Source organism: Rhamphochromis sp. 'chilingali' (assembly GCF_963969265.1).
Source record: "Rhamphochromis sp. 'chilingali' genome assembly, chromosome: 13".
NCBI classification, from domain to species: Eukaryota; Metazoa; Chordata; class Actinopteri; order Cichliformes; family Cichlidae; genus Rhamphochromis; species Rhamphochromis sp. 'chilingali'.
Window position 1 is genome coordinate 29771704 of NC_137940.1, and position 27887 is coordinate 29799590.

At 42.5% G+C, this 27887-nt stretch overlaps 5 protein-coding genes across 15 annotated transcripts in view; all 5 read left to right on the forward strand.

The window, feature by feature from the left end:
- LOC308408488 (protocadherin gamma-C5-like) overlaps nucleotides 1-27887 on the forward strand; it is a gene marked incomplete at its 5' end in the record, with an annotated part of 274775 nt that overhangs the window by 126515 nt on the left and 120373 nt on the right. The window contains one exon of one of the 11 annotated variants that reach the window (XM_080900751.1): nucleotides 5085-7633. The exons of 9 other annotated variants lie outside the window; for them this stretch is intronic. In XM_080900751.1, the coding sequence (XP_080756877.1) occupies nucleotides 5219-7633 (2415 nt within the window). Of the gene's footprint in view, nucleotides 1-5084; nucleotides 7634-27887 lie in introns of those variants that run through there. One more of the 11 variants, XM_080900765.1, reaches the window with a different exon arrangement.
- LOC308408493 (protocadherin beta-16-like) lies at nucleotides 111-16940 on the forward strand. The gene is made up of 3 exons (XM_080900806.1): nucleotides 111-2488; nucleotides 14467-14619; nucleotides 16658-16940. The coding sequence occupies exons 1-3, from the start codon at nucleotides 221-223 to the stop codon at nucleotides 16913-16915; spliced, it is 2679 nt and encodes an 892-aa protein (XP_080756932.1). The 5' UTR covers nucleotides 111-220; the 3' UTR covers nucleotides 16916-16940.
- On the forward strand, nucleotides 8988-11575 carry LOC308408320 (protocadherin beta-16-like; the record flags this gene model as incomplete). Its single annotated transcript, XM_080900520.1, has 1 exon — nucleotides 8988-11575. Exon 1 carries the CDS (start codon nucleotides 9134-9136, stop codon nucleotides 11573-11575), a length of 2442 nt encoding a protein of 813 aa, XP_080756646.1. The 5' UTR covers nucleotides 8988-9133.
- Nucleotides 18428-24915, forward strand: LOC308408321 (protocadherin gamma-A11-like; the record flags this gene model as incomplete). Its single annotated transcript, XM_080900521.1, has 3 exons — nucleotides 18428-19911; nucleotides 23354-24445; nucleotides 24904-24915. The coding sequence occupies exons 1-3, from the start codon at nucleotides 18577-18579 to the stop codon at nucleotides 24913-24915; spliced, it is 2439 nt and encodes an 812-aa protein (XP_080756647.1). The 5' UTR covers nucleotides 18428-18576.
- LOC308408512 (protocadherin beta-16-like) lies at nucleotides 25275-27849 on the forward strand (the record flags this gene model as incomplete). The annotated part of the gene is made up of 1 exon (XM_080900825.1): nucleotides 25275-27849. The coding sequence occupies exon 1, from the start codon at nucleotides 25450-25452 to the stop codon at nucleotides 27847-27849; it is 2400 nt and encodes a 799-aa protein (XP_080756951.1). The 5' UTR covers nucleotides 25275-25449.

Here is a 27887-nt window from a genome sequence, read left to right on the forward strand (position 1 = left end):
CGCTGTTGATACATCACTGACTTTCCGTCCAAATCGGTGATACAGCGGTCCTCCCCTACTCAGTGTTTCTCTGCTTGAACGACGCTGCTCTAATCCGTTACGGTAGGGTGTAGAATTCCTGCTGGAATATCCTTGCCTGAAATATGGAAATGTGATTTTTTTTAAAAAAATACATCTGTTTGAAAATAAGAAGAGTCACTGTTACTGCACCGTTTTATTTATGATGGCCTCTATGTGGATAATGGCTGACAGAGGCCGACGGCAAGCGCTGGTGTTGATTCTTTGTCTCATCGAGCTGCGCGCAGTGGCTGGTCAGGCTCGGTATTCCATCCCGGAGGAGCAGGCCGAAGGATCGTTTGTCGGAAACATTGCGAGAGATATAGGCTTGGATGTTGCGAGGCTGATTTCAGGTAAAGCTCGTATTATTACAAAAGGAGGCCGACAGTATGTGGATTTAAACAAAGACAAAGGCATCCTTGTTATTAAAGAGAGAATCGACCGGGAGGAACTGTGTGGAAAGACGACGCCCTGTAGCTTCAGCTTCGAGGTGATTTTAGAAAATCCTATCCAGCTTTATCGTGTGACAGTGGAGGTGACAGATATAAATGATAACAGTCCGTTGTTCCCAAAAGACGAAATTAGCTTGAAAATTGCTGAAAGTGTAGCATCAGGGACCCGCTTCTCATTGGAGAGTGCAGATGACGCTGATGTTGCTAACAATGATATTCAAAAATACACACTTAAACCCTCTGATCATTTTAAGCTAGAAGTACAAAACCAGCCGGATGGAGGCAGGTTTGTTGAAATGGTTTTACAAAACCCGTTAGACCGAGAGAAAGAGGAAACTCACAGTCTCGTGCTGATTGCTTCAGATGGCGGGGAGCCACGGAGATCAGGGACAGTGCATATTCATATTACCGTGCTGGATGCTAACGACAACGCACCTGTATGCAGCCAGGCTGTTTATAAAGCAGAAGTCAAAGAGAATTCTCCTGAAGGAACCGTGATAACCACTGTCAGTGCAAATGACCCGGATAAAGGAGTAAACGGACAGGTAACATATTCTATAGCTCATGTCGCCAAAGAAACGAAACAACTTTTTGAAGTAAATGTTCAAACTGGAGAGATTAAAGTCGCAGGTAAACTCGACTTTGAAAAATCTAAGACTTATCAACTGAACGTGCAGGCTAGTGACCACGGAGGTTATTCAGATACATGTAAAGTCATCATTCAAATAACTGACGAAAATGACAACGTCCCTACAATACAGCTCATGTCATTTTCGAACTCGATATCTGAGGATTCTCCTCCAGGTACAACGATAGCTGTTCTTAACGTGGATGACGAAGACTCTGATGGTAACGGTGCTGTCAAGTGCTCCATTAACTCTGATGTACCTTTTAAAATCGAGTCTTCACTAACGGGATACTACACCATAGTAACTGAAGACTTTTTAGACAGAGAGAGTATCCCTGAGTATAATCTCACCATAACTGTGTCTGATCAGGGTTCCCCGCCTCTGTCAAGCAGTAAGAACATCAACGTAAAAGTATCTGATGTCAATGACAGTCCACCCAAATTTGATCATTCAGAATACGCTAAAACTGTCGCAGAGAACAACTCTCCTGGACTTTCTGTGTTTACCGTGAGTGCTAATGATGCAGACTGGGGCCAAAATGCCAGAGTTTCTTACTTTTTGCAGGAGAGGGACATTAATGGGCTGGCTGTGTCTTCGCTGGTTTCAGTAAATTCAGATACCGGTGTTATTCATGCAGTGAGATCGTTTGATTACGAGCAGATCAAGTGGTTTGAATTTAATGTAACTGCACGTGATGCTGGATCCCCTCCTCTGAGTTCAGTGGCTACAGTTAAAATAACAGTTCAGGACCAGAACGACAACGCTCCTCAGGTTTTGTACCCAGTCCAGACTGGTGGCTCTCTGGTGGCTGAAATGGTGCCTCGTTCAGCAGATGTGGGCTATCTGGTGACTAAAGTGGTGGCTGTTGATGTGGACTCTGGACAGAACGCCTGGCTCTCTTATAAACTGCAGAAAGCCACAGACAGGGCGCTGTTTGAAGTGGGCTTACAGAATGGAGAAATCAGAACTATCCGCCAAGTCACTGATAAAGATGCCGTCAAACAAAGACTGACTGTTATAGTGGAGGACAACGGGCAGCCTTCTCGTTCAGCTACAGTCATTGTTAACGTGGCGGTGGCGGACAGCTTCCCCGAGGCGCTGTCGGAGTTCACTGATTTGACCCACGACAAGGAGTACAATGACAACCTGACTTTTTACTTAGTCTTGGCTCTGGCTGTAGTTTCCTTCCTCTTCATCACGTGTTTAGTGGTTATTATATCAGTCAAAATCTACAGGTGGAGACAGTCTCGCATCCTGTATCACTCCAGCCTGCCTATCATTCCATATTATCCACCACGTTACTCAGACACTTTGGGGTCAGCGACTCTTCCCCATGTGTACAATTACGAGGTGTGCAGGACGACTGACTCCAGAAAGAGTGACATGAAATACATGCAACCGATGAGTCAAAGTTTAGTGAGTGTGGATGGAGCTGGAGACGATGTACCACAAGTGGATAAGCAACTGTCAGCCAACTGTTCCCAGATGTCTACTCTGGTGAGTGATAATCTAGTCGTTCATGTTCCATTTTCTCATGCTCAGCACGCACGTTTAAATGTTAGTGAAGGTTTTTAAAAATCGGCTTAGTGTAGCTGTCTGTGGTCCTGATTTTTTTGGTCGACGCATTTTAAGTAATTTTTCAGTACTTAAAATCTTCATTCTCCCTATGTGTAGCTACTAAAGCTGGTAGGTCTAAATGCCCCACCAGAAATTTCTTTCTCATACAAGGAGGAGGGGAGCAAGTGAATCAGCGTTCAGGGCACCGAGACTGAGCAGGTCTTAATCACAGCATTTATTCCAGAGAAGGAAGGAAAAAAGGAATTAACAAAACATTTTTAAAAGACACTTGTGCAATAAAAACGTTCTCTGTATGTTAAAATCCCTGCTGACAGGAATAAATATACACTATTCAAGACATAATACAATACGATGTTTCTCATACACTAAAATTCCCCCCACAGTTCCGTGATACCACTGTCCGGCCACGCTCAGACAAGTGTTCCTTGTATTTAGAACCAGGAGAGGATTTCCTTTTCCGAAATAGAGATCACGACAGCCAGAAAGCCAAGGAGCAACTTCATATCTCGGCCCTGTCTCTCTCTGACGGGTGCGTCGCCTCACAGCCCAGCCGCACTCCACACTTGGGGCTCCCGATTACTGCAAACGTGGCCGCCCTCGTAGCAACACCATGAAGCAGGCAGACACTGGCCAGCAACGTTGTCGGCACGGCCGCTGCGACCCTCCTCTGACAGCGCTGCACCCGGCGCACAACAGTGGGGAAAGCGATACTCACATATGCTGTCGATTGGACGCGTCGTCTCCCACTGTCGCCCTTGTTGCTGTTGGGATTTGGTCGCCGCGTTACGCTGGCCGGTCCGTCTCCGAATGACCCGTCGCAACCCACGATCAGGCAGCAGGTCCGTCTTTTACCACGCTGGCTTTCACGCGTTCCTTTCTCCTGTCTCTGCGCCCACCCTCTCCTCTAACAAGTCCGTTTGGTGGCTAATTGGCCACCTCAGGGTACGCCAACACCTCAAAAGGTGCCTGCTATTGTCCGCCCAGTCCACAGTGGATTAAAACATGCAATATAAATATCAGGGTAAAACCATGCAAATAAAATCAGTACTGTACGCACTCATACACACTAAGAGCAAGACAACACAAACGATAAAACAAACACAAATTTCCACTGTGTGACATATGTTGGGATATTGTTTTTATTTGTACCACTATTTAATTTTTATTTAGTAATGCATGTTACGTGAGGCTGGTCTAAGTTTAAAGTCATTTTACTTCCATGTCCGTAGTACAATTTCTGACACTTCAAAGCTCCACTCTCTGTGTATTCATAAAAAAACAAAACTGGCATTATGCTAACACAGGCCAGATAATTTTTTTTAATGAAGCTGACATTGTCCACAGTTTTTTATAATATATTTGATTGGGGTATTCATTAATATCATAATCAATTATGGGGCGATCGTGGCTCAAGAGTTGGCATTTCGTCTTGTAATCGGAAGGTTGCTGGTTCGAGCCCCGGCTCGGACAGTTTCGGTCTTGTGTCCTTGGGAAAGACACTTCGCCTACTGGTGATGGCCAGAGGGGCCGATGGCGCGATATGGCAGTCTCGCTTCTGTCAGTGTGCCCCAGGGCACCTGTGGCTACAACTGTAGCTGCCTCCACCAGTGAGAGAATGAGTAGTGGAATTGTAAAGCGCTTTGGGGGTCTCGAAAAGCGCTATATAAATGCAATCCATTTTTATTATAATCAAATTGTGAAACGGTTCATAAATCATTAGCCATTCTTACTTTCTCAAATTGTGTTTCTGATTAACCTAATAACATACGGATCTCTTTAGCACGAGGTCATTTGTATTACAATATGAAAGCGAACAACATAGGCGATTGCAAAAGAAAAAGAAATGAAAATAATCGGGAATTCTGATAAATCAATGGAATATATAGGAAATTTGCTTTTCCTTCTTCTTTCCCCTTCCCCCCAAAGCATCTCTAACTTTATAGAAATAACTACTTTCTCCTCTTTTTTCGTGTTCGCACACTTTTTATTAATTGATTGTACAGATAATCTTCAGTATTTTTGTTATATCTACGGTGGTTATAACGAAATTAAGTTTCCATGGAATTTGAATGAAATGTTATATCACTGTCATCATATACTTAAGGTATTTATGTAAACATGCTCTGGTTATTGTATGCGCAATATATTGTTTTCTTTGCCTCTATATTTAGCTCATTAATTTTATTTAGTAACAAAAAATGCGTTTAGATCTAACCTTTTTCAGTAATTCTGCATTTCACTTACATTACCTTGTGTGGGCTCTGAGTGCCGCTGTTGATACGTCACTGAGTATTTGTTCAGACCCTTAATACAGCGGCCCTCCCCTTTGTATTCACTCAGTGTTATAATACTTGGAGCGAAGCTTCTCTGTTCCGTCACGGATTCAAGTGTAGAATCTCTCCTGAAGTCTACTTGCTGAAAATATATAAACGTGTTGAATTTTTGGATTACTAACATCACTTCGAAGTTAAAAACAATTACTGTGTCTGTACCACTGGATTTATGATGTGCTCTATGTGGATAATGGCTGACAGAGGCCGACGGCGAGCGCTGGTGTTGATTCTTTGTCTCATCGAGCTGAGCGCAGTGGCTGGTCAGGCTCGGTATTCCATCCCGGAGGAGCAGGCCGAAGGATCGTTTGTCGGAAACATTGCGAGAGATTTAGACTTGGATGTTGCGAGGCTGATTTCAGGTAAAGCTCGTATTATTACAAAAGGAGGCCGACAGTATGTGGATTTAAACAAAGACAAAGGCATCCTTGTTATTAAAGAGAGAATCGACCGGGAGGAACTGTGTGGAAAGACGACGCCCTGTAGCTTCAGCTTCGAGGTGATTTTAGAAAATCCTATCCAGCTTTATCGTGTGACAGTGGAGGTGACAGATATAAATGATAACAGTCCGTTGTTCCCAAAAGACGAAATTATCTTGAAAATTGCTGAAAATGCTGCATTAGGCACTCGCTTCTCTCTCGAGAATGCAGATGACGCTGATGTTGCTAACAATGATATTCAAAAATACACACTTAAACCCTCTGATCATTTTAAACTAGAAGTGCAAAACCAGCCGGGTGGAGGCAGGTTTGTTGAAATGGTTTTACAAAACCCGTTAGACCGAGAGAAAGAGGAAACTCACAGTCTCGTGCTGATTGCTTCAGATGGCGGGGAGCCACGGAGATCAGGGACAGTGCGTATACATATTACTGTGCTGGATGTTAATGATAATTCGCCAGTGTGCAGCCAGGCTGTTTATAAAGCAGAAGTCAAAGAGAATTCTCCCGAAGGAACAGTGATAACCACTGTGAGTGCAAATGACCCGGATAAAGGGGTAAACGGACAGGTAACATATTCTATAGCTCATGTCGCCAAAGAAACGAAACAACTTTTTGAAGTAAATGTTCAAACTGGAGAGATTAAAGTCGCAGGTAAACTCGACTTTGAAAAATCTAAGACTTATCAACTGAACGTGCAGGCTAGTGACCATGGAGGTTTTTCAGATACATGTAAAGTTTTCATTCAAATAACTGACGAAAATGACAACGTCCCTACAATACAACTCATGTCATTTTCGAACTCGATATCTGAGGATTCTCCTCCAGGTACAACGATAGCTGTTCTTAACGTGGATGACGAAGACTCTGATGGTAACGGTGCTGTCAAGTGCTCCATTAACTCTGATGTACCTTTTAAAATCGAGTCTTCATTAACAGGATACTACACCATAGTAACTGAAGACTTTTTAGACAGAGAGAGTATCCCTGAGTATAATCTCACCATAACTGTGTCTGATCAGGGTTCCCCGCCTCTGTCAAGCAGTAAGAACATCAACGTAAAAGTATCTGATGTCAATGACAGTCCACCCAAATTTGATCATTCAGAATACGCTAAAACTGTCGCAGAGAACAACTCTCCTGGACTTTCTGTGTTTACCGTGAGTGCTAATGATGCAGACTGGGGCCAAAATGCCAGAGTTTCTTACTTTTTGCAGGAGAGGGACATTAATGGGCTGGCTGTGTCTTCGCTGGTTTCAGTAAATTCAGATACCGGTGTTATTCATGCAGTGAGATCGTTTGATTACGAGCAGATCAAGTGGTTTGAATTTAATGTAACTGCACGTGATGCTGGATCCCCTCCTCTGAGTTCAGTGGCTACAGTTAAAATAACAGTTCAGGACCAGAACGACAACGCTCCTCAGGTTTTGTACCCAGTCCAGACTGGTGGCTCTCTGGTGGCTGAAATGGTTCCTCGTTCAGCAGAAGTGGGCTATCTGGTGACTAAAGTGGTGGCTGTTGATGTGGACTCTGGACAGAATGCCTGGCTCTCCTATAAACTGCAGAAAGCCACAGACAGGGCGCTGTTTGAAGTGGGCTTACAGAATGGAGAAATCAGAACTATCCGCCAAGTCACTGATAAAGATGCTGTCAAACAAAGACTGACTGTTATAGTGGAGGACAACGGGCAGCCCTCTCGTTCAGCTACAGTCATTGTTAACGTGGCGGTGGCGGACAGCTTCCCTGAAGTGCTGTCGGAGTTCACTGAGTTGACACACGACAAGGAGTACAATGACAACCTGACTTTTTACTTAGTCTTAGCTCTGGCTGTAGTTTCCTTCCTCTTCATCACGTGTTTAGTGGTTATTATATCAGTCAAAATCTACAGGTGGAGACAGTCTCGCATCCTGTATCACTCCAACCTGCCTGTCATTCCATATTATCCACCACGTTACTCAGACACTTTGGGGACAAGGACTCTTCCCCATGTGTACAACTACGAGGTGTGCAGGACCACTGACTCCAGGAAAAGTGACATGAAATATATGCAACCGATGAGTCAAAGTTTAGTGAGTGTGGATGGAGCTGGAGACGATGTACCCCAAATAAACAAGCAACTGTCAGGCAACTGTTCTCAAATGTCTACTTTGGTGAGTCATTTTTTTAAACTATTAAGATCCTTTTTTTCCCTTGTGTGTGTGTGTGTGTGTGTGTGTGTGTGTGTGTGTGTGTGTGTGTGTGTGTGTGTGTGTGTGTGTGTGTGTGTGTGTGTGTGTGTGTGTGTGTGTGAGAGAGAGAGAGAGAGAGAGAGAGAGAGAGAGAGAGAGAGAGAGAATGTGTGGCGTTAAGGTTGAATCTTCCAGATGCGCGTTAGTGTCGCTGTCTGTGGTGCTGAAACGGTCAACTGACCCATTTTATTTCGACGCCTGTTTAAATGGCCCAGTTATTATAATATTTTCTTTCATTTAACCTCGCTTATTATTATCAACGGAAATAAAATAAATACTTTGTTAAAATGGCACTTTATTTACCCTTTGTTCTTTTTGGCAGTCATATTCATCCATATTATGATATTATTTAACAAATACTTCAACCATTAAAGGGTTTGTTGATGATTTTGCAACTTTTTTCAATGAAGTTTCTCTAATGTAATCAATAAGCCATATATTTCTGTGTTTTTGTAGCAGTAAGAAAGGAATCAAAATAGACCCTTTAAATAGAAAAGTTGTTAAAAGAGAGCTTGGGGCGGTCGTGGCTCAAGCGTTAGGAGTTCGCCTTGTAATCGGAAGGTTGCCGGTTCCAGCCCCGGCTCGGACAGTCTCGGTCGTTGTGTCTTTGGGCAAGACCCGTAGCCTCCTGGTGGTGGTCAGTGGGCCTGGTGGCGCCAGTGTCCGGCAGCCTCGCCTCTGTCAGTGCGCCCCAGGGTGGCTGTGGCTACAACGTAGCTTGCCATCACCAGTGTGTGAATGGGTGGATGACTGGATATGTAAAGCGCTTTGGGGTCCTTAGGGACTATTAAAAACGCTATATAAATACAGGCCTTTTACCATTTAACCTCACTTCCAGACTATCCATAATCATTTAGACTGTTCTACTTTTTTGTCCATGTAACGTTCATGCTGTTTTATGTCATTTACTGAAGTGCTAATATTCAGTGTTGTAGTTTTTATTTTTTTTATTTTAAATAATGAATTGAGATGGTAAGAAAATTAAAGTTAAGTTAGATTTGGTAACATTGTCATCTCATACTGAAGACACTTTGTTTGAACAGGCCCTGAAGATTGTTTGAGAATCTAATGCTCCTTTTTCTTTCGAGCTCTTCTCTAATTATTCTTCACTTTGTCAATCAAATATTTCTGGAATATAAAAATATTTAAGCTTCCACAAGATACATTTCCGTGAATGAACTCTGAGTGCCGCTGTTGATGCGTCACTGAGTTTGTGTCAGACCCTTAATACAGCGGTCCTCCCTTTTATATTCACTCAGTGTTATAATACTAAGCGAGACGCTGCTCTGTTCCGTCACGGATTCAAGTGTAGAATCTCTCCGGGAGTCTCCTTGCTGAAAATACATAAATGTGTGGAGTTTTTAGATTAATAACATCACTTCGAAGTTAAAAAACAATCGCTGTGTCTGCACTGTTGGATTTATGATGGCCTCCATGTGGATAATGGCTGACAGAGGCCGACGGCAAGCGCTGGTGTTGATTCTTTGTCTCATCGAGCTGAGCGCAGTGGCTGGTCAGGCTCGGTATTCCATCCCGGAGGAGCAGGCCGAAGGATCGTTTGTCGGAAACATTGCGAGAGATTTAGGCTTGGATGTTGCGAGGCTGATTTCAGGTAAAGCTCGTATTATTACAAAAGGAGGCCGACAGTATGTGGATTTAAACAAAGACAAAGGCATCCTTGTTATTAAAGAGAGAATCGACCGGGAGGAACTGTGTGGAAAGACGACGCCCTGTAGCTTCAGCTTCGAGGTGATTTTAGAAAATCCTATCCAGCTTTATCGTGTGACAGTGGAGGTGACAGATATAAATGATAACAGTCCGTTGTTCCCAAAAGACGAAATCAACTTAAATATTGTTGAAAACGCTGCATTAGGGACTCGGTTTTCTCTGCTGAGTGCAGATGACTCCGATGTTGGCGTTAATGACATTCAAAAATACACACTTAAACCCTCTGATCATTTTAAGCTAGAAGTGCAAAACCAGCCGGATGGAGGCAGGTTTGTTGAAATGGTTTTACAAAACCCGTTAGACCGAGAGAAAGAGGAGACTCACAGTCTCGTGCTGATTGCTTCAGATGGCGGGGAGCCACGGAGATCAGGGACAGTGCGTATACATATTACTGTGCTGGATGCTAATGATAATTCGCCAGTGTGCAGCCAGGCTGTTTATAAAGCAGATATCAAAGAGAATTCTCCCGAAGGAACAGTGATAACCACTGTGAGTGCAAATGACCCGGATAAGGGCCACTACGGAGAGGTAACATACTCTATCCCTCCCGTTGCAAAAGAGACGAAACAGCTTTTTGAAGTAAATGTTCAAACTGGAGAGATTAAAGTCGCAGGTAAACTCGACTTTGAAAAATCTAAGACTTATCAACTGAACGTGCAGGCTAGTGACCACGGAGGTTATTCTGATACATGTAAAGTTATCATTCAAATAACTGACGAAAATGACAACGTCCCTACAATACAGCTCATGTCATTTTCGAACTCGATATCTGAGGATTCTCCTCCAGGTACAACGATAGCTGTTCTTAACGTGGATGACGAAGATTTTGATGGCAACGGTGCTGTCAAGTGCTCCATTAACTTTGACGTACCTTTTAAAATCGAGTCTTCACTAACGGGATACTACACCATAGTAACTGAAGACTATTTAGACAGAGAGAGTATCCCTGAGTATAATCTCACCATAACTGTGTCTGATCAGGGTTCCCCGCCTCTGTCAAGCAGTAAGAACATCAACGTAAAAGTATCTGATGTCAATGACAGTCCACCCAAATTTGATCATTCAGAATACACTAAAACTGTCGCAGAGAACAACTCTCCTGGACTTTCTGTGTTTACCGTGAGTGCTAATGATGCAGACTGGGGCCAAAATGCCAGAGTTTCTTACTTTTTGCAGGAGAGGGACATTAATGGGCTGGCTGTGTCTTCGCTGGTTTCAGTAAATTCAGATACCGGTGTTATTCATGCAGTGAGATCGTTTGATTACGAGCAGATCAAGTGGTTTGAATTTAATGTAACTGCACGTGATGCTGGATCCCCTCCTCTGAGTTCAGTGGCGACAGTTAAAATAATAGTTCAGGACCAGAACGACAACCCCCCTCAGGTTCTGTACCCAGTCCTGACTGGTGGCTCTCTGGTGGCTGAAATGGTTCCTCGTTCAGCAGAAGTGGGCTATCTGGTGACTAAAGTGGTAGCTGTTGATGTGGACTCTGGACAGAATGCCTGGCTCTCCTATAAACTGCAGAAAGCCACAGACAGGGCGCTGTTTGAAGTGGGCTTACAGAATGGAGAAATCAGAACTATCCGCCAAGTCACTGATAAAGATGCTGTCAAACAAAGACTGACTGTTATAGTGGAGGACAACGGACAGCCTTCTCGTTCAGCTACAGTCATTGTTAACGTGGCGGTGGCGGACAGCTTCCCTGAAGTTCTGTCGGAGTTCACTGAGTTGACCCACGACAAGGAGTACAATGACAACCTGACTTTTTACTTGGTCCTGGCTCTGGCTGTAGTTTTCTTCCTCTTCATCACGTGTTTAGTGGCTATTATATCAGTCAAAATCTACAGGTGGAGACAGTCTCGCATCCTGTATCACTCCAACCTGCCTGTCATTCCATATTATCCACCACGTTACTCAGACACTTTGGGAACAGGGACTCTGCCACATGTGTACAATTACGAGGTGTGCAGGACGACTGACTCCAGAAAGAGTGACTGTAAGTTCGACAGAACTGGTAGTCAGAACGTGCTGATAATAGACCCCAGTTCTACAGGAACGATGCAGCGGATACAGAGTGAAAAGAGCATCTTGGATGAATCAGACTCTCCTCTAGAGGTCAGTTTATTGATCCATTGATTTTATTAACGTTCAGTCAATTATATTGGAATAGTTTAATACTCTTTAGTTTGTTTTCTAATCAGTTTGACTTCAGTTACATAAGTCACTTTAAAAGTTGATTTCCTTAAAGTATGTACGTTGTTTCTTTATGTTTTATTCATTTTGCTTGCGGCTACAAACCACTCTCAAGATGTCTACTGTAATCAGAGTATATGTTTGAGTTTATTTCTTTTACAGAGGACTCGAATTGTATTACTCATGACTGTGCTGCACTACTCTTTTTCTGTTTCTCACATGAAGTATTTAAGCATCATCTGTTGTTTTCATTTTAGTGTTAATTCACTCCTGAATTGTTACTTCCATACAAGTTTATTTCTCCTTCCTTGTTCACATCACTTGTTATTTTTACTTTGGACTCTAAGGTCCGCTGTTGGTCTTTACAGCACATTTAAAGCTTTACTCCCTCTGTACTCTTCTAAATATACAGTAGAAGAGCAAGACAGTCGCTTATTTTCGACACTGATTTTAGGCGGATACATTCGGTCTCAAACTGTGGATTACAGCTGCATAGAGAGAAGGACGATATCGACAGTTTAAAAGCCTTTTGTCGACATTCTTCTACGTGGACTTGGATTAATTGATTGAGAAATATGCATTCTTTCAGGATCGCTCGCACGGTTAAATGGCAAGTACGGGCCTTCATCCTTGTTGTTCTCATCGACGCGACAATTTGCCAAATCCGCTACTCTGTTCCAGAGGAAATGAGGAAGGGCTCGTTTGTGGGAAATGTGGCTGAAGATTTAGGTATCGACGCTAAAAGACTGAAATCAGGCGGTGCCCGAATTGTTATCAGTGACAGCAGTGAGTATATTAGGCTGGATGTAGACAAAGGAAATCTGGTCGTGGGAGAGAGAATAGATAGAGAGCAGCTTTGTGGACAGACATCGCCCTGCAGCTTGAATTTGGAAATGATTATGACAAATCCAATTCAACTGCATAGCGTTGTTGTGGAAGTACTGGATGTTAATGATAATGCCCCTGCGTTTCAGGAGAAGGAAATGCATTTAGAAATCCTGGAATCAGCTCTTCCAGGAACCGAAATATTGCAAGTGAGTGCAACAGACCCCGATGTTGGCATTAACGCTCTACACGGCTATACAATACACCCCAAAACACATTTTAATATAAAGGTCTCATCTAGCCCAAATGGTCATAAATATGCACAGCTTTATCTTTCTGAACCTTTAGATAGAGAGAAAGAAGGAAAGCTGCTCCTCACGCTAACTGCTGTGGACGGAGGTGAACCACAGCGTTCAGGCACCTTAAAAATACACGTAACTGTGCGAGATACAAACGACAATGCTCCCGTATTCATGCAATCAATTTTCAAGGCTTCTGTCAAAGAAAATGTCCCAAGAGGAACGTTAGTAGTGAGATTTAGCGCAACAGATGCAGATGAAGGGATAAATGGCCATGTTACTTATCATTTTAATCGAATGTCCGGTAATGTTGCCGAACTATTTCATCTGGACGAAAATACCGGCGATTTAACAGTAACTGGTATAATTGATTATGAAGAGAATAAATTATATGAGATTGGGGTACAGGCAAAAGATCAAGGTGGACAGAGCACATCAACAAATGTGATAATTGAGGTTATAGACGTCAATGACAATCCTCCTTTAATAACATTAACCTCGTTTTCTAATGCTATTGCTGAGGATTCACCTAGTGGGACTACCGTGGCTATCATAAATGTCAAAGATCTGGATTCAGGCAAAAATGGAAAAGTAGACTGCTCAGTAAACAGCAATATTCCGTTCGCAATTCATTCATCTCTAAAAAATTATTATACTCTGGTCACAAACGGTGTGCTCGACAGGGAGCGTAATCCTGTTTATAATATAACTTTCTCGGCAGTGGATGAAGGGAGCCCACCCCTCTCAACAAACAAGACAATAACACTTAGAATAGCAGACGTAAATGATAATGCCCCGATATTTGAACAGAGTTATTATGAAGCGTCTGTTATGGAGAATAACTCACCGGGATTGTCTGTGTTTTCCGTTAAAGCACGCGATTCCGACTCAGGACAGAACGCACGCGTGTCTTACCTGCTTATTGATACCGAGTTAAATGGTAGTCCTATATCTACTTACATATCAGTAAACGCAGAAAGCGGAGTTATACAGGCACTACGATCATTTGACTATGAACAAATTAAAACTATACACATTTATGTAAAAGGACAGGATGGTGGTTCCCCTCCTTTAAGCAGCAATACCACAGTTAGAATAAATATTGAAGACCAGAACGACAACCCTCCTCAGGTTCTGTACCCAGTCCAGACTGGTGGCTCTCTGGTGGCTGAAATGGTGCCTCGTTCAGCAGATGTGGGCTATCTGGTGACGAAAGTGGTGGCTGTTGATGTGGACTCTGGACAGAATGCCTGGCTCTCCTATAAACTGCAGAAAGCCACAGACAGGGCGCTGTTTGAAGTGGGCTTACAGAATGGAGAAATCAGAACTATCCGCCAAGTCACTGATAAAGATGCTGTCAAACAAAGACTGACTGTTATAGTGGAGGACAACGGGCAGCCCTCTCGTTCTGCGACAGTCATTGTTAACGTGGCGGTGGCGGACAGCTTCCCTGAAGTGCTATCCGAGTTCACTGATTTGACACACGACAAGGAGTACAATAACAACCTGACTTTTTACTTAGTCTTGGCTCTGGCTGTAGTTTCCTTCCTTTTCATCACGTGTTTAGTGGTTATTATATCAGTCAAAATCTACAGGTGGAGACAGTCTCGCATCCTGTATCACTCCAACCTGCCTGTCATTCCATATTATCCACCACGTTACTCAGACACTTTGGGCACAGGGACTCTGCCACATGTGTACAATTACGAGGTGTGCAGGACGACTGACTCCAGAAAGAGTGACTATAAGTTCGGCAGAGCTGGTAGTCAGAACGTGCTAATAATGGACCCCAGTTCTACAGGAACGATGCAGCGGATACAGAGTGAAAAGAGCATCCTGGATGAACCAGACTCTCCTCTAGAGGTGAGGACTTTGACATAATTAAGTTTATGCCTACATTCTTTAGAGGTTTATTCTACGTTATACCACATTTCATCGCTCACATTTCTGGTAACCCATGGTGCGTTTTCAGAACCACAACTCTTGGACAGCTCAACTGCTTGAAGGTTCACACTCCCCTTTTAACATGCTGCTTAATTCACTTTGAAAAGGGGAGCAAGATCTATTGTTTTAATTTAAGTAGTTATTGTTATATTTTAAAACAACTGTCTCACTGGTATTTCTGCATAAGACTTTATTGCATTGTAGTTAAAAGACAGATGTGTGATTTCTGCTTTACATTTTTTAATCAGCAAAGTGCTTTGAAAGCACTTTTTTCCTTTTCGTGTTTGTGATATTCGTGTATTTGGACAGTAAGGGACGCTGTTGGTCAGAGAAACTAGTATTCAGCGCTGATTTGGTGGAGGCAGAGGCTTCCTTTTTCCCGTTTGCTGAGGATCGAAAATAAACGGTGGGCTTCGCATTCAGAGCTGCAGTCACAAATCCGTTAAGAGCAAGGACTTAAAAATCAAAGGATACTGGATATAACAGCCTTTGTTCTTTGTGGATCGTTTACAAAAGGATTTTGTGCAATTTTCGTTTTTTGTGTGTGCAATGGCGTTTAAAAACTCGCCTCGGTCGTGTGTAAAATGGCGTTTGAATTTCAGGTCAGTATGGCCCTTTCTGCTGTTTCTGGGCTGTCTCAGTCACATCGTGTTTGGACAAATCAGGTATACAATCCCAGAGGAGCTGAAAAGGGGCTCTCTTATTGGAAATGTAGCTCAAGATCTCGGTCTGGATGTGCAAAGGCTTCGTTCTGGCCGTGCCCGTATTGTGACCAGACAAAGCATCCAGTTCACGGAGCTGAAAACAGACAAAGGCATATTAGTCGTGAACGAGAGGATAGACCGAGAGCAGCTTTGTGGAGACGTAACACCATGTAGCTTCAGCTTTGAGGTTATTTTAGAAAATCCCATGGATCTGCACCGAGTAACAGTAGAGATAACTGACATAAACGACAACTCTCCGACATTTAGGAAGGAAGAAATGAAATTTGAAATTAGCGAGTCTGCGACACTGGGATCGCGATTTTTATTGGCCAGCGCCGAGGACGCAGATGTGGGCAGTAATGGTCTACAAAAATACATATTAAACACAAATGACATGTTTGATCTGAAACAACACTCAAGTCCAGATGGTAGAAAATATGCTGAGATGGTGTTACAAAAACCGTTAGATAGAGAAAGTGAGCCAAAAATATCACTGAAGCTCATCGCTATAGACGGTGGAACTCCGCATAGATCTGGTACTGTAAATATAGATATTACAGTGCTGGATGCTAATGATAACCCTCCAGTGTTCAACCAGTCTCTCTACAGGGCTGCCGTTTTGGAAAATTCATTAAGAGGTACCTACATCACGACAGTGAATGCAAGCGATGCAGACATCGGGTCAAACGGTCTTGTTACATATAGATTTTCAAACATGAAAGAACAGCTGGCTGACATATTTCATTTAGATGAAGCTATGGGAACTATAACACTCGCAGGGCACCTAGATTATGAAAAAGAAAAGAAACACGAAATTATGATTGAAGCTACGGACCAAGGAGGTCTAACAGATTCGAGCAAAGTTCTAATTGAGATTATAGACGTCAATGATAACGCACCAGTTATAAATGTGATGTCATTCTCCAGTCCTGTGCCGGAAGATTCTCCCTCTGGCACCACAGTCGCAATAATAAACGTAATAGATGCAGACTCAGAACAAAATGGTCAAATTAGCTGCGCAACAGACAGCGCTCTCCCGTTTAAAGTGAAATCCACAATAACTAATTACTATGCATTAATAACAGTGTCAGCTTTTGACAGGGAACTTGAACCTGAGTATAACATAACTGTAAGGGCGAGTGACTCAGGAACGCCATCCTTGTCAAGCACAACAGTTTTACGACTGAGAATTTCTGATGTTAATGACAATGCGCCATTATTTGATAAAAACAGCTACCTTGCTTACATTACAGAAAACAATTCCCCGGGAATGTCCATATTTTCGGTCAGCGCACGAGACAGTGACTGGAATCAAAACGCTAGAATATCATATTTTCTCGAAGAAACCCAGATCAGTGGCAATCCAACCTCTTCTTATGTGTCCATTAATGCCGAAACTGGAACTATTCACGCAGTTCGCTCATTTGATTATGAACAACTTAAAGAGCTTACGTTTTTGGTCAGAGCACAGGATGGAGGCTCTCCTCCACTCAGCAGCAATGCGAGTGTAAAAATAATTATCCAGGACCAGAACGACAACCCTCCTCAGGTTCTGTACCCAGTCCAGACTGGTGGCTCTCTGGTGGCTGAAATGGTGCCTCGTTCAGCAGATGTGGGCTATCTGGTAACTAAGGTGGTGGCTGTTGATGTGGACTCTGGACAGAATGCCTGGCTCTCCTATAAACTGCAGAAAGCCACAGACAGGGCGCTGTTTGAAGTGGGCTTACAGAATGGAGAAATCAGAACTATCCGCCAAGTCACTGATAAAGATGCTGTCAAGCAAAGACTGACTGTTATAGTGGAGGACAACGGACAGCCCTCTCGTTCAGCTACAGTCATTGTTAACGTGGCGGTGGCGGACAGCTTCCCTGAAGTGCTGTCGGAGTTCACTGAGTTGACCCACGACAAGGAGTACAATGACAACCTGACTTTTTACTTAGTCTTGGCTCTGGCTGTAGTTTCCTTCCTCTTCATCACGTGTTTAGTGGTTATTATATCAGTCAAAATCTACAGGTGGAGACAGTCTCGCATCCTGTATCACTCCAACCTGCCTGTCATTCCATATTATCCACCACGTTACTCAGACACTTTGGGGACAGGGACTCTTCCACATATGTACAATTACGAGGTGTGCAGGACGACTGACTCCAGAAAAAGTGACTGTAAGTTCGACAGAGCTGGTAGTCAGAACGTGCTGATAATGGACCCCAGTTCTACAGGAACGATGCGGCGGATACAGAGTGAAAAGAGCATCCTGGATGAACCAGACTCTCCTCTAGAGGTTAGTTTTTCCTTTTCAGCGCTTTAGCTTAGTGGCACAGTAAGTTTTCGTTTTCAGCACCATGGACAGTACACTTACTTTCCCTCAGTTGACATAGTTTTTGCATTCACGTGAAGAACTTTAAAAATGATTATCCTATCTATATTCTCAAACAATATCGTGATGTTATATTTTCTATTAACATATTATCAGTATTTTGATTATAATTATTACACTGCCAAGCGAAGTGGGATACACAAATTATGCCGATGTTTTTCCACATTTTAAATGTACTAAATATTATTCATAAATATTTACAGTTTCCTCCTGTTTTTGTTCTTTTGAGGTTTGTCTACTAAATATACCGGCTTTTCCTTGTAATCACTGCTCTTCTTTAACCTTTGTATTTATTTCACTATCTCTTTAAAGTGTTTAGAAGTTTAGAGCTAATTAAAGCTTATTCTTCTAAAGTTGTTATATATCGCCTTTGGTCTCATTTGATATACAGTATGTGTCTTTATGCTACATCTGGTGCTATATATTTCTTCTGTTAATATTATTTGCAACTAATCTATAGTTGAGTTGTTCTGTTCCCGCAGTATGTTGCATAGTTGTTTTTTATGCATTTGCAGTGTATTCGCTTCTCTACTCGGTTTGGACTCTAAGGGACGCTGTTGATCAGGAAAACGCTGTGGTGTTGTTACAGACAGCCGAGAGAAAGAGGAGAGGTCTAAAACCAATCTTTATTCAGAGAGACGTTGGAGAGAGTCGCAGTGAATCTGCCTGTTTAATAGCAATCCAACCGTTTTAACAGTTAAAGGCGCATCGCCATTGAACTGGGATCCAATTTGCTTTTTTTTATGTGTGACCGACTGATCTCAAGTCGTGTTTTGGATTTATTTTAGTAGCAACATGGGGATACAGCAGCAGCCATTCCGAAAACGGCTGATGTGTGAAACAACGACATGGCTTCTCTTCATCTTTGTCTTCATGATTTCCACCATCAGAGGCCAAATCCGTTATTCAGTACCAGAGGAGATGAAGGAAGGTTCTCTTATCGGTAATGTAGCACAAGACCTCGGTTTAGATCTGAGAAGGCTCCGTTCTGGCCGGGCCCGGATCGTGAGCGGAGAAACCAGTCAGTACACAGAGCTGAAGGCAGACAAAGGGATTCTAGTCGTGAAGGAGAGAATTGACCGAGAAGAGCTTTGCGGAGACGTAATGCCATGCAGTTTAAGCTTTGAAATTATTTTAGAAAATCCCATTGAACTGCACAGAGTGACAGTAGAAATATTAGACATAAACGACCATGCACCAACGTTCAAAAGTAACGTGATTAAACTAGAAATTAGTGAATCTGCTACAGTGGGTTCTCATTTTGATTTAGAAAGCGCATATGACCCCGATTCAGGAATTCACAGCTTGCAAAATTATGTTTTGTCCCCTGATAATAATTTTGTCTTAAAGCAGCTCTCTAACGCCGACGGAGTTAGATTCGCTGTAATGATTTTACAGAAGCCTTTAGACAGAGAGTTGAACCCACACCTCTCCTTAAAGCTGATTGCAGTAGACGGAGGAACTCCACGGCGATCTGGTACAGTGAACATAGAGATCACTGTTCTTGATGCCAACGATAATCCTCCTGTTTTTAATCAATCGCTATATAAAGCTACTGTAGCAGAAAATGCGCCAATAGGCACCTATATAACTACAGTGAATGCTTCAGATGCAGACAGTGGTTCAAATGGCTTGGTTTCCTACACGTTTTCTAACGTAAAGGGGAAATCCGCGGAAAAATTTGAAATTGATAGTTCCTCCGGAAAAATTACTGTTGTTGATAACATTGATTTTGAAAAAGACAAGAAGTATGAAATAAGAGTGATCGCCAAAGACCAGGGAGGACTGAGTGATGCAACCAAAGTTGTCGTTGAGGTCCTGGACATAAATGATAATGCGCCTCTTATAAGTATAATGTCATTTTCGAGCATCATTTCAGAGGATGTTTCTCCGGGTACAACTATAGCTGTTTTTAATGTTAAAGATGCAGACTCAGAAAGAAATGGTCATATAACGTGCTCAATAGATTCTAATCTCCCATTTAAAATCCAGTCTTCTTTGACCGATTATTACAATTTGCTCTCAGATGTAGCTTTTGATCGAGAAACAAAACCTGAATACAATATAACAATAACTGCAACCGATTCAGGGTCACCACCCCTTTCTACACAAACAAATTTGCATCTAAAAATTTCTGATGTGAATGATAATGCGCCGCTCTTTACCAAACCTAAATATTCGGCCTATGTCGTTGAAAATAACGTCCCGGGGGGGTCAATATTCACAGTCAGCGCACGAGATCATGATTGGAATCAAAACGCGAGAATCTCATATTTTATAGACGATGCTGAAGTCAGTGGAAGCTCAGTTTCTTCTTTTGTGTCAATAAATTCTGAAACTGGAGTGATACACGCAGTACGCTCGTTTGATTATGAACAAATTAAACAACTTAAATTCAAAGTCAAAGCGCAGGATGGAGGCTCTCCTCCACTCAGCAGCAATGCGTCTGTAATAATATTTATCCAGGACCAGAACGACAACCATCCTCAGGTTCTGTACCCAGTCCAGTCTGGTGGCTCTCTGGTGGCTGAAATGGTGCCTCGTTCAGCAGATGTGGGCTATCTGGTGACTAAAGTGGTGGCTGTTGATGTGGACTCTGGACAGAATGCTTGGCTCTCCTATAAACTGCTGAAAGCCACAGACAGGGCGCTGTTTGAAGTGGGCTTACAGAATGGAGAAATCAGAACTATCCGCCAAGTCACTGATAAAGATGCTGTCAAGCAAAGACTGACTGTTATAGTGGAGGACAACGGGCAGCCCTCTCGTTCAGCTACAGTCATTGTTAACGTGGCGGTGGCGGACAGCTTCCCTGAGGTGCTGTCGGAGTTCACTGAGTTGACCCACGACAAGGAGTACAATGACAACCTGACTTTTTACTTAGTCTTGGCTCTGGCTGTAGTTTCCTTCCTCTTCATCATGTGTTTAGTGGTTATTATATCAGTCAAAATCTACAGGTGGAGACAGTCTCGCATCCTGTATCACTCCAACCTGCCTGTCATTCCATATTATCCACCACGTTACTCAGACACTTTGGGGACAGGGACTCTTCCACATGTGTACAATTACGAGGTGTGCAGGACGACTGACTCCAGAAAGAGTGACTGTAAGTTCGGCAGAGCTGGTAGTCAGAACGTGCTGATAATGGACCCCAGTTCTACAGGAACGATGCAGCGGATACAGAGTGAAAAGAGCATCCTGGATGAACCAGACTCTCCTCTAGAGGTGAGGTCCTGAAATACTGACCATAACCTGTGTCTGTGTATTTTAATGGATTCAATTGCGTCATGGTAATTCATCAGATGTTTTCAGAAACATAAGTCGTTGACAGCTCCTTTAATTAAAAGTTAATCGTCCCATTTGAAGTGCTGCTTAATTCGTTATGGGGTAGATGTACATGGAATGTATTGCAATGCACCTGCTGCACTTAGTCCTGCATTTTATAGTCAAATCCTTGTTGCACTTTTTGCATTATAACAGTCTAAAGATTTTTGTGTATTTTTTTTTCCGTTGATACTTTGTGTGAATCACAATAATAAGCCATTTACTTAATATTTACATAATTTTTGCTATGGACTTTAGAATGAACACTTGAAAACAATAATGTTTTAAACTAATAATTGCTCATGTGGATTTAAGTTTTAAATGTTAAACATGCTTTTTTTGTTGTCTTTCCGTTTTGTGCCAGTAAGTACCACAGAAAGCAAAATTCAGCGCACTTTGTTGGTGTTTTGCTTTATTGTCTCTCGTCCTGTTTTGATCTGTTTCAATAGCTTGCTTGCTCTCGTTTCTGTCTGGATATAAAGCAGGAAATCAAAATACCCAAATTTTTCTTCTGCAACACAAATAAGACATTTCACTGTCTTATGGACCAAGTTATTTCTTTCTAGTGTTCACATATCTAACCAAATATAGTAATCAATCGCATGAAACATGAGCCAAAAAAGAATGTCTGTGTATAATAGTTTATGTAGTTCCGTGCATCCGACTCACGGGGACGCTGATGACCAGTGTGCTGAGATTTTAGTGTATATTACAGCAGTACCTTCCCACCACCTCGTTATGTCACAGAGGAAGGAGAACATATCAGAAAGGCACAGTTTGGATGAAGATTTTATCAAAGTCGGAGACACCAGGAATCTATTCAGCATTCATTGGAGTTTTTATTGTTTCTATTTGCTGAAGTTTGTGTCTAAAATCTTTTTTTTTTTTTTGTTTTTTTTTTTTTTTGGATAACGGATTCCACATTTCTTTGTTTGGAAGGGAAACTGACTGAACAATGACACGGCAAGTCGGATTAATGTTATTTTTCTCGATTCTTTCTCTCTGCATGGTTTTTGGCCAGGTCAGCTACTCAATTCCTGAGGAAATGGCGAAAGGATCTTTGGTCGGTAACATAGCACAAGATTTAGGTTTAAATGTGAAACGACTTAAATCAGGAAGAGCTCGTATATATACAGGAGAAGGTACAGAACACGTCGAGCTCGATAAAGAAAAGGGAGTCCTTCTAATAAAAGAGCGAATAGACAGAGAAGCGCTCTGTGGGCAGACGACGCCCTGCGCTCTTGATTTTCAAATAATTTTGGAGAATCCTATGCAATTTTATAGCATCACTGTTGAGATCACTGACGTTAATGACAATTCTCCAGTTTTTAAAAACAGCAAAATGAAATTTGATGTAAGCGAGATGGCTCAAATTGGGTCGAAATTTGTTTTAGAAAAAGCTATTGATGATGACGTGGGCACTAACGGGCTTCAGGGCTATTCGCTGAGTCAAAGTGACATATTCATTCTAAATCCTTATCGGATCGGTAGCAGTAGAAATGTTGAAATGGTTTTAAAGAAGGCTCTCGATCGAGAACAGCAGGACCGTGTATCTTTAGTGTTGTCTGCTTTAGATGGTGGTAATCCGCAGCTTTCCGGAACCATTGAAATTATTGTGACCGTTCTGGATGCAAATGACAATGCGCCTGTTTGTTCTCAAGTAGAATATAAGACAAATGTAAAGGAGGATTCGTCTAAAGGGACTATTCTCACGACCGTGACCGCATCTGATGCCGATGAAGGTCTACATGGGCAGGTGCGATACTCAATTTCTAATGCTCCAAAGGGAGCACTAGAGTTATTCAATATAGACGAAAAAAGTGGGATGTTTACATTAGTGGGAGAACTAGATTACGAAAAATTTCGCCATTTTGAAATAGATGTGCAAGCGTCAGATGAAGGCGGTAACGCTGATGTGTGTAAAGTTCTGATTGAGGTGCTGGACACAAACGATAACCCACCAGCAATTAATATTATGTCAGCGTCTTCCACTGTAGCTGAGGATGTTAAACCGGGCACTGTTCTGACGATGATGAACGTCCAAGATCCAGATTCAAATGAAAATGGCAAAGTCCGATGCTTTTTGGATGACTATGATCACTTTAAAATTATATCAACATCAAATAATTTTTTTACATTAATAACAGACAGTGATTTAGACAGAGAGACAAAGTCTGCGTATAACATCACTGTGACCTGCTCTGATGAGGGAGTGCCCTCCCTCTCCAAGAGTGTCACTCTCACCTTACAGATCTCAGACGTTAATGATAACGCACCTGTCTTTGAGAGAAGCTCATATGAGGCCTACATTGTAGAAAACAACACACCAGGTCTCTCTATATTCACAGTCAAAGCCACAGACGCTGACTGGAACCAGAATGCCCGTGTTTCTTATATGCTGGAGGACTCCTCCGTTAACGGAGTGCCAGTCTCCTCGTATGTGTCTGTTAGTGCAGATAGTGGAGTCATCCATGCAGTGCGCTCTTTTGACTACGAGCAGATCAAAGATTTCCACTTCCGCGTAAAAGCGCAGGATGGAGGCTCTCCTCCACTCAGCAGCAACGTGACCGTGAAAATAATGATCCAGGACCAGAACGACAACCCCCCTCAGGTTCTGTACCCAGTCCAGACTGGTGGATCTCTGGTGGCTGAAATGGTGCCTCGTTCAGCAGATGTGGGCTATCTGGTGACTAAAGTGGTGGCTGTTGATGTGGACTCTGGACAGAATGCCTGGCTCTCCTATAAACTGCAGAAAGCCACAGACAGGGCGCTGTTTGAAGTGGGCTTACAGAATGGAGAAATCAGAACTATCCGCCAAGTCACTGATAAAGATGCTGTCAAACAAAGACTGACTGTTATAGTGGAGGACAACGGACAGCCCTCTCGTTCAGCTACAGTCGTTGTTAACGTGGCAGTGGCGGACAGCTTCCCTGAAGTGCTGTCGGAGTTCACTGAGTTGACCCACGACAAGGAGTACAATGACAACCTGACTTTTTACTTGGTCTTGGCTCTGGCTGTAGTTTCCTTCCTCTTCATCACGTGTTTAGTGGTTATTATATCAGTCAAAATCTACAGGTGGAGACAGTCTCGCATCCTGTATCACTCCAACCTGCCTGTCATTCCGTATTATCCACCACGTTACTCAGACACTTTGGGAACAGGGACTCTTCCCCATGTGTACAATTACGAGGTGTGCAGGACGACTGACTCCAGAAAGAGTGACTGTAAGTTCGGCAGAGCTGGTAGTCAGAACGTGCTGATAATGGACCCCAGTTCTACAGGAACGATGCAGCGGATACAGAGTGAAAAGAGCATCCTGGATGAACCAGACTCTCCTCTAGAGGTTAGATGGCTTTAATATATTTTAAGTGTGTGTAAGATGTTTTAAATTCACTAAAAAAATCTCTTTGCTGATAATGACATTTTAGATCTCAAAGGTAGCTGCTATGTTGGATGTGTTAATATACGTTTCAGTTTATGTCACATGTTATCACTGCCTTCGTGCTTAACTTCACAACAAAAAAGAACAACCCTAACAGGTCTTATAAATGACTTTTTTTAAGGCATCTGATGGTAGTCAGTGTGCTTCAGATATCGAGTTCTTTAACTTCAGAACAACGGATAGCAACATTAGTAGTACTGCTTCCTATAGCCTCATTTCCATATGTTAAAAATTCGGTGCGGTGTCCATACTTTAAATACCAGAGTATTTTATCGTCTTCAGTTCCTATTTCTTTATTTGTTCACAATTATCAGTATTTCAGAAAACGCATTAGTTCCCTTCTCATTTTCCTCGTTCAGACAGTTGGCTGACTTGTTTTTTTCAACACTCTATTTTGATAGCTTTAATAACTCAATATCATAGTCTGTGTTACTGCCTATTTTTCCTAATATACTGTTATTGTGATACTCGAAATTAAACACAATAAATTCTCGATTGTTCTTTTTTCAAGTCCAAATGACAGTGTTAAAGATTCTGTAGGCTGATATTACTGAATTTGCACACATTTGACAGTAAGTTGTCCTGCGGATGAATTTTAGATGATATTCTGCAGTTTTATAGTGCGGACTCTTAGGGCCGCTGTTGACCAGAGTGTTGAGGACTGAGACCATGTTTGTAGCAGCACCGCCCATGTAACATCGACATTATAAAGAGGGAACACGACGCACAAAGATCGAGCGATTCTGATCAAGGAGGATAAATACTGAAGAAAGATTTTTTATTTTGGAGAGATTTGCTTTCGCTGACCGGAATATACACTTAGGTTTTGACTTTGGAATACATATCTTCTGTTGTGTGGAATATAGGTTGTGAATCCACGTTGGAGTGCGAAATCTGAAAGAACAATGAAACGGCAGGTACTGCTGTTTGTCTCTCTCCTTTCCCTCGGCCCAGTCTTTGGGCAGGTCAGTTACTCGATTCCGGAGGAAATGGCAAGAGGCTCTTTAGTTGGAAATATAGCACAGGATTTAGGTTTAGAAATTAAACGTTTAATATCAGGAAAAGCCAAGATCTATAGCAGAAATAGCGACCAATTCATCGAGCTGAACAGAGAAAGAGGAGTCCTCCTCATCAAGGAGAGAATAGACAGAGAGGCACTGTGCACAGAGAAAGCGCTTTGTGCTTTGGATTTTCAGATCCTTTTGGAGAATCCGATGGAATTTTATACGGTTACAGTCCAGATCATAGATATTAATGATAATGCACCAACCTTTGAAAAAAGCGAAATGAATTTCAAAATTAGCGAATCAGCCGCAACAGGAGCAAAATTCGACCTGGAACGGGCTGTGGATCTGGATGTTGGTATTAATGATCTCCAGAAATACGAACTAAAACCAACTGAAAATTTTGGTCTAAAACTGCACAGTAACCCTGATGGACACAAAAATGTTGAGATGGTACTGCTGAAACCTTTAGACAGAGAGAAACAAGAGCAGATCTCTCTCGTGTTAACAGCTGTAGATGGAGGAGAGCCACAGATGTCTGGAACAATGCAGATTCTCATTACAGTTTTAGACGTTAATGATAATGCGCCGGTTTTTACACAGAAAACATACAAAGCTACAGTCACTGAGAATTCACCTAAAGAAACAGTCGTTGCTACTGTTACAGCGTCAGACGCTGATCAAGGCTCTAACAGTAAAATAACATATTCAATCACAAATACGTTAGACAATGTCCGGAAAATGTTTTATGTAAATGAGGAAAACGGGCAAGTTTCATTAATTGAAACCATTGACTTTGAAAAGTCAAAACGTTTTCAAATAAATCTCCGTGCTAATGACGATGGAGGACTAACAGACTCATGTAAGCTGATTGTTGATGTTCTCGATGTAAACGACAATAAACCTGAAATCAACATAATGTCCAAATCAACTGTGATTTCAGAGGACGCTAAACTCAATATGGTCGTTACGATGATTAATACTGAGGATTTAGATTCCGGAGACAACGGGAACGTGAAATGCTTTATCAGCGACAATGTACCATTCATTTTAAAATTGACAAGAAATAATTTCTTTATTTTAATAACAGACAGTGATTTAGACAGAGAGAGATCCTCTGAGTATAACATCACTGTAACCTGCTCTGATGAGGGAGTGCCCTCCCTCTCCAGCAGCGTCACTCTCACCTTACAGATCTCAGACGTTAATGATAACGCACCTGTCTTTGAGAGAAGCTCATATGAGGCCTACATTGTAGAAAACAACACGCCAGGTCTCTCTATATTTACAGTCAAAGCCTCAGACGCTGACTGGAACCAGAATGCCCGTGTTTCTTACATACTGGAGGACTCCTCCGTCAACGGAGTGCCAGTCTCCTCATATGTGTCCGTTAGTACTGATAGTGGAGTCATCCATGCAGTGCGCTCTTTTGACTACGAGCAGATCAAAGATTTCCACTTCCGCGTAAAAGCGCAGGATGGAGGCTCTCCTCCACTCAGCAGCAACGTGACCGTGAAAATAATGATCCAGGACCAGAACGACAACCCCCCTCAGGTTCTGTACCCAGTCCAGACTGGTGGCTCTCTGGTGGCTGAAATGGTGCCTCGTTCAGCAGATGTGGGCTATCTGGTGACTAAAGTGGTGGCTGTTGATGTGGACTCTGGACAGAATGCCTGGCTCTCCTATAAACTGCAGAAAGCCACAGACAGGGCGCTGTTTGAAGTGGGCTTACAGAATGGAGAAATCAGAACTATCCGCCAAGTCACTGATAAAGATGCTGTCAAACAAAGACTGACTGTTATAGTGGAGGACAACGGGCAGCCCTCTCGTTCAGCTACAGTCATTGTTAACGTGGCAGTGGCGGACAGCTTCCCTGAAGTGCTGTCGGAGTTCACTGAGTTGACACACGACAAGGAGTACAATGACAACCTGACTTTTTACTTAGTCTTGGCTCTGGCTGTGGTTTCTTTCTTCTTCATCACGTGTTTAGTGGTTATTATATCAGTCAAAATCTACAGGTGGAGACAGTCTCGCATCCTGTATCACTCCAACCTGCCTGTCATTCCATATTATCCACCACGTTACTCAGACACTTTGGGCACAGGGACTCTGCCACATGTGTACAATTACGAGGTGTGCAGGACGACTGACTCCAGAAAGAGTGACTGTAAGTTCGGCAGAGCTGGTAGTCAGAACGTGCTGATAATGGACCCCAGTTCTACAGGAACGATGCAGCGGATACAGAGTGAAAAGAGCATCCTGGATGAACCAGACTCTCCTCTAGAGGTTAGTCTTCCATAAACCACAATATTATAGTAATCAATATTCATTTATTAAAT

What these genes read in the sequence shown, in the direction of transcription:
- LOC308408493 (XM_080900806.1), top strand. Translation starts at nt 221, where the DNA reads ATGATGGCCTCTATGTGGATAATGGCTGACAGAGGCCGACGGCAAGCG. An exon ending in CCCATGTGTACAATTACGAG is followed by an intron (nt 2,489 to 14,466) that starts GTGTGCAGGACG and finishes TACAATTACGAG; the next exon opens with GTGTGCAGGACGACTGACTC. An exon ending in AACCAGACTCTCCTCTAGAG is followed by an intron (nt 14,620 to 16,657) that starts GTGAGGACTTTG and finishes CTTACATTACAG; the next exon opens with AAAACAATTCCCCGGGAATG.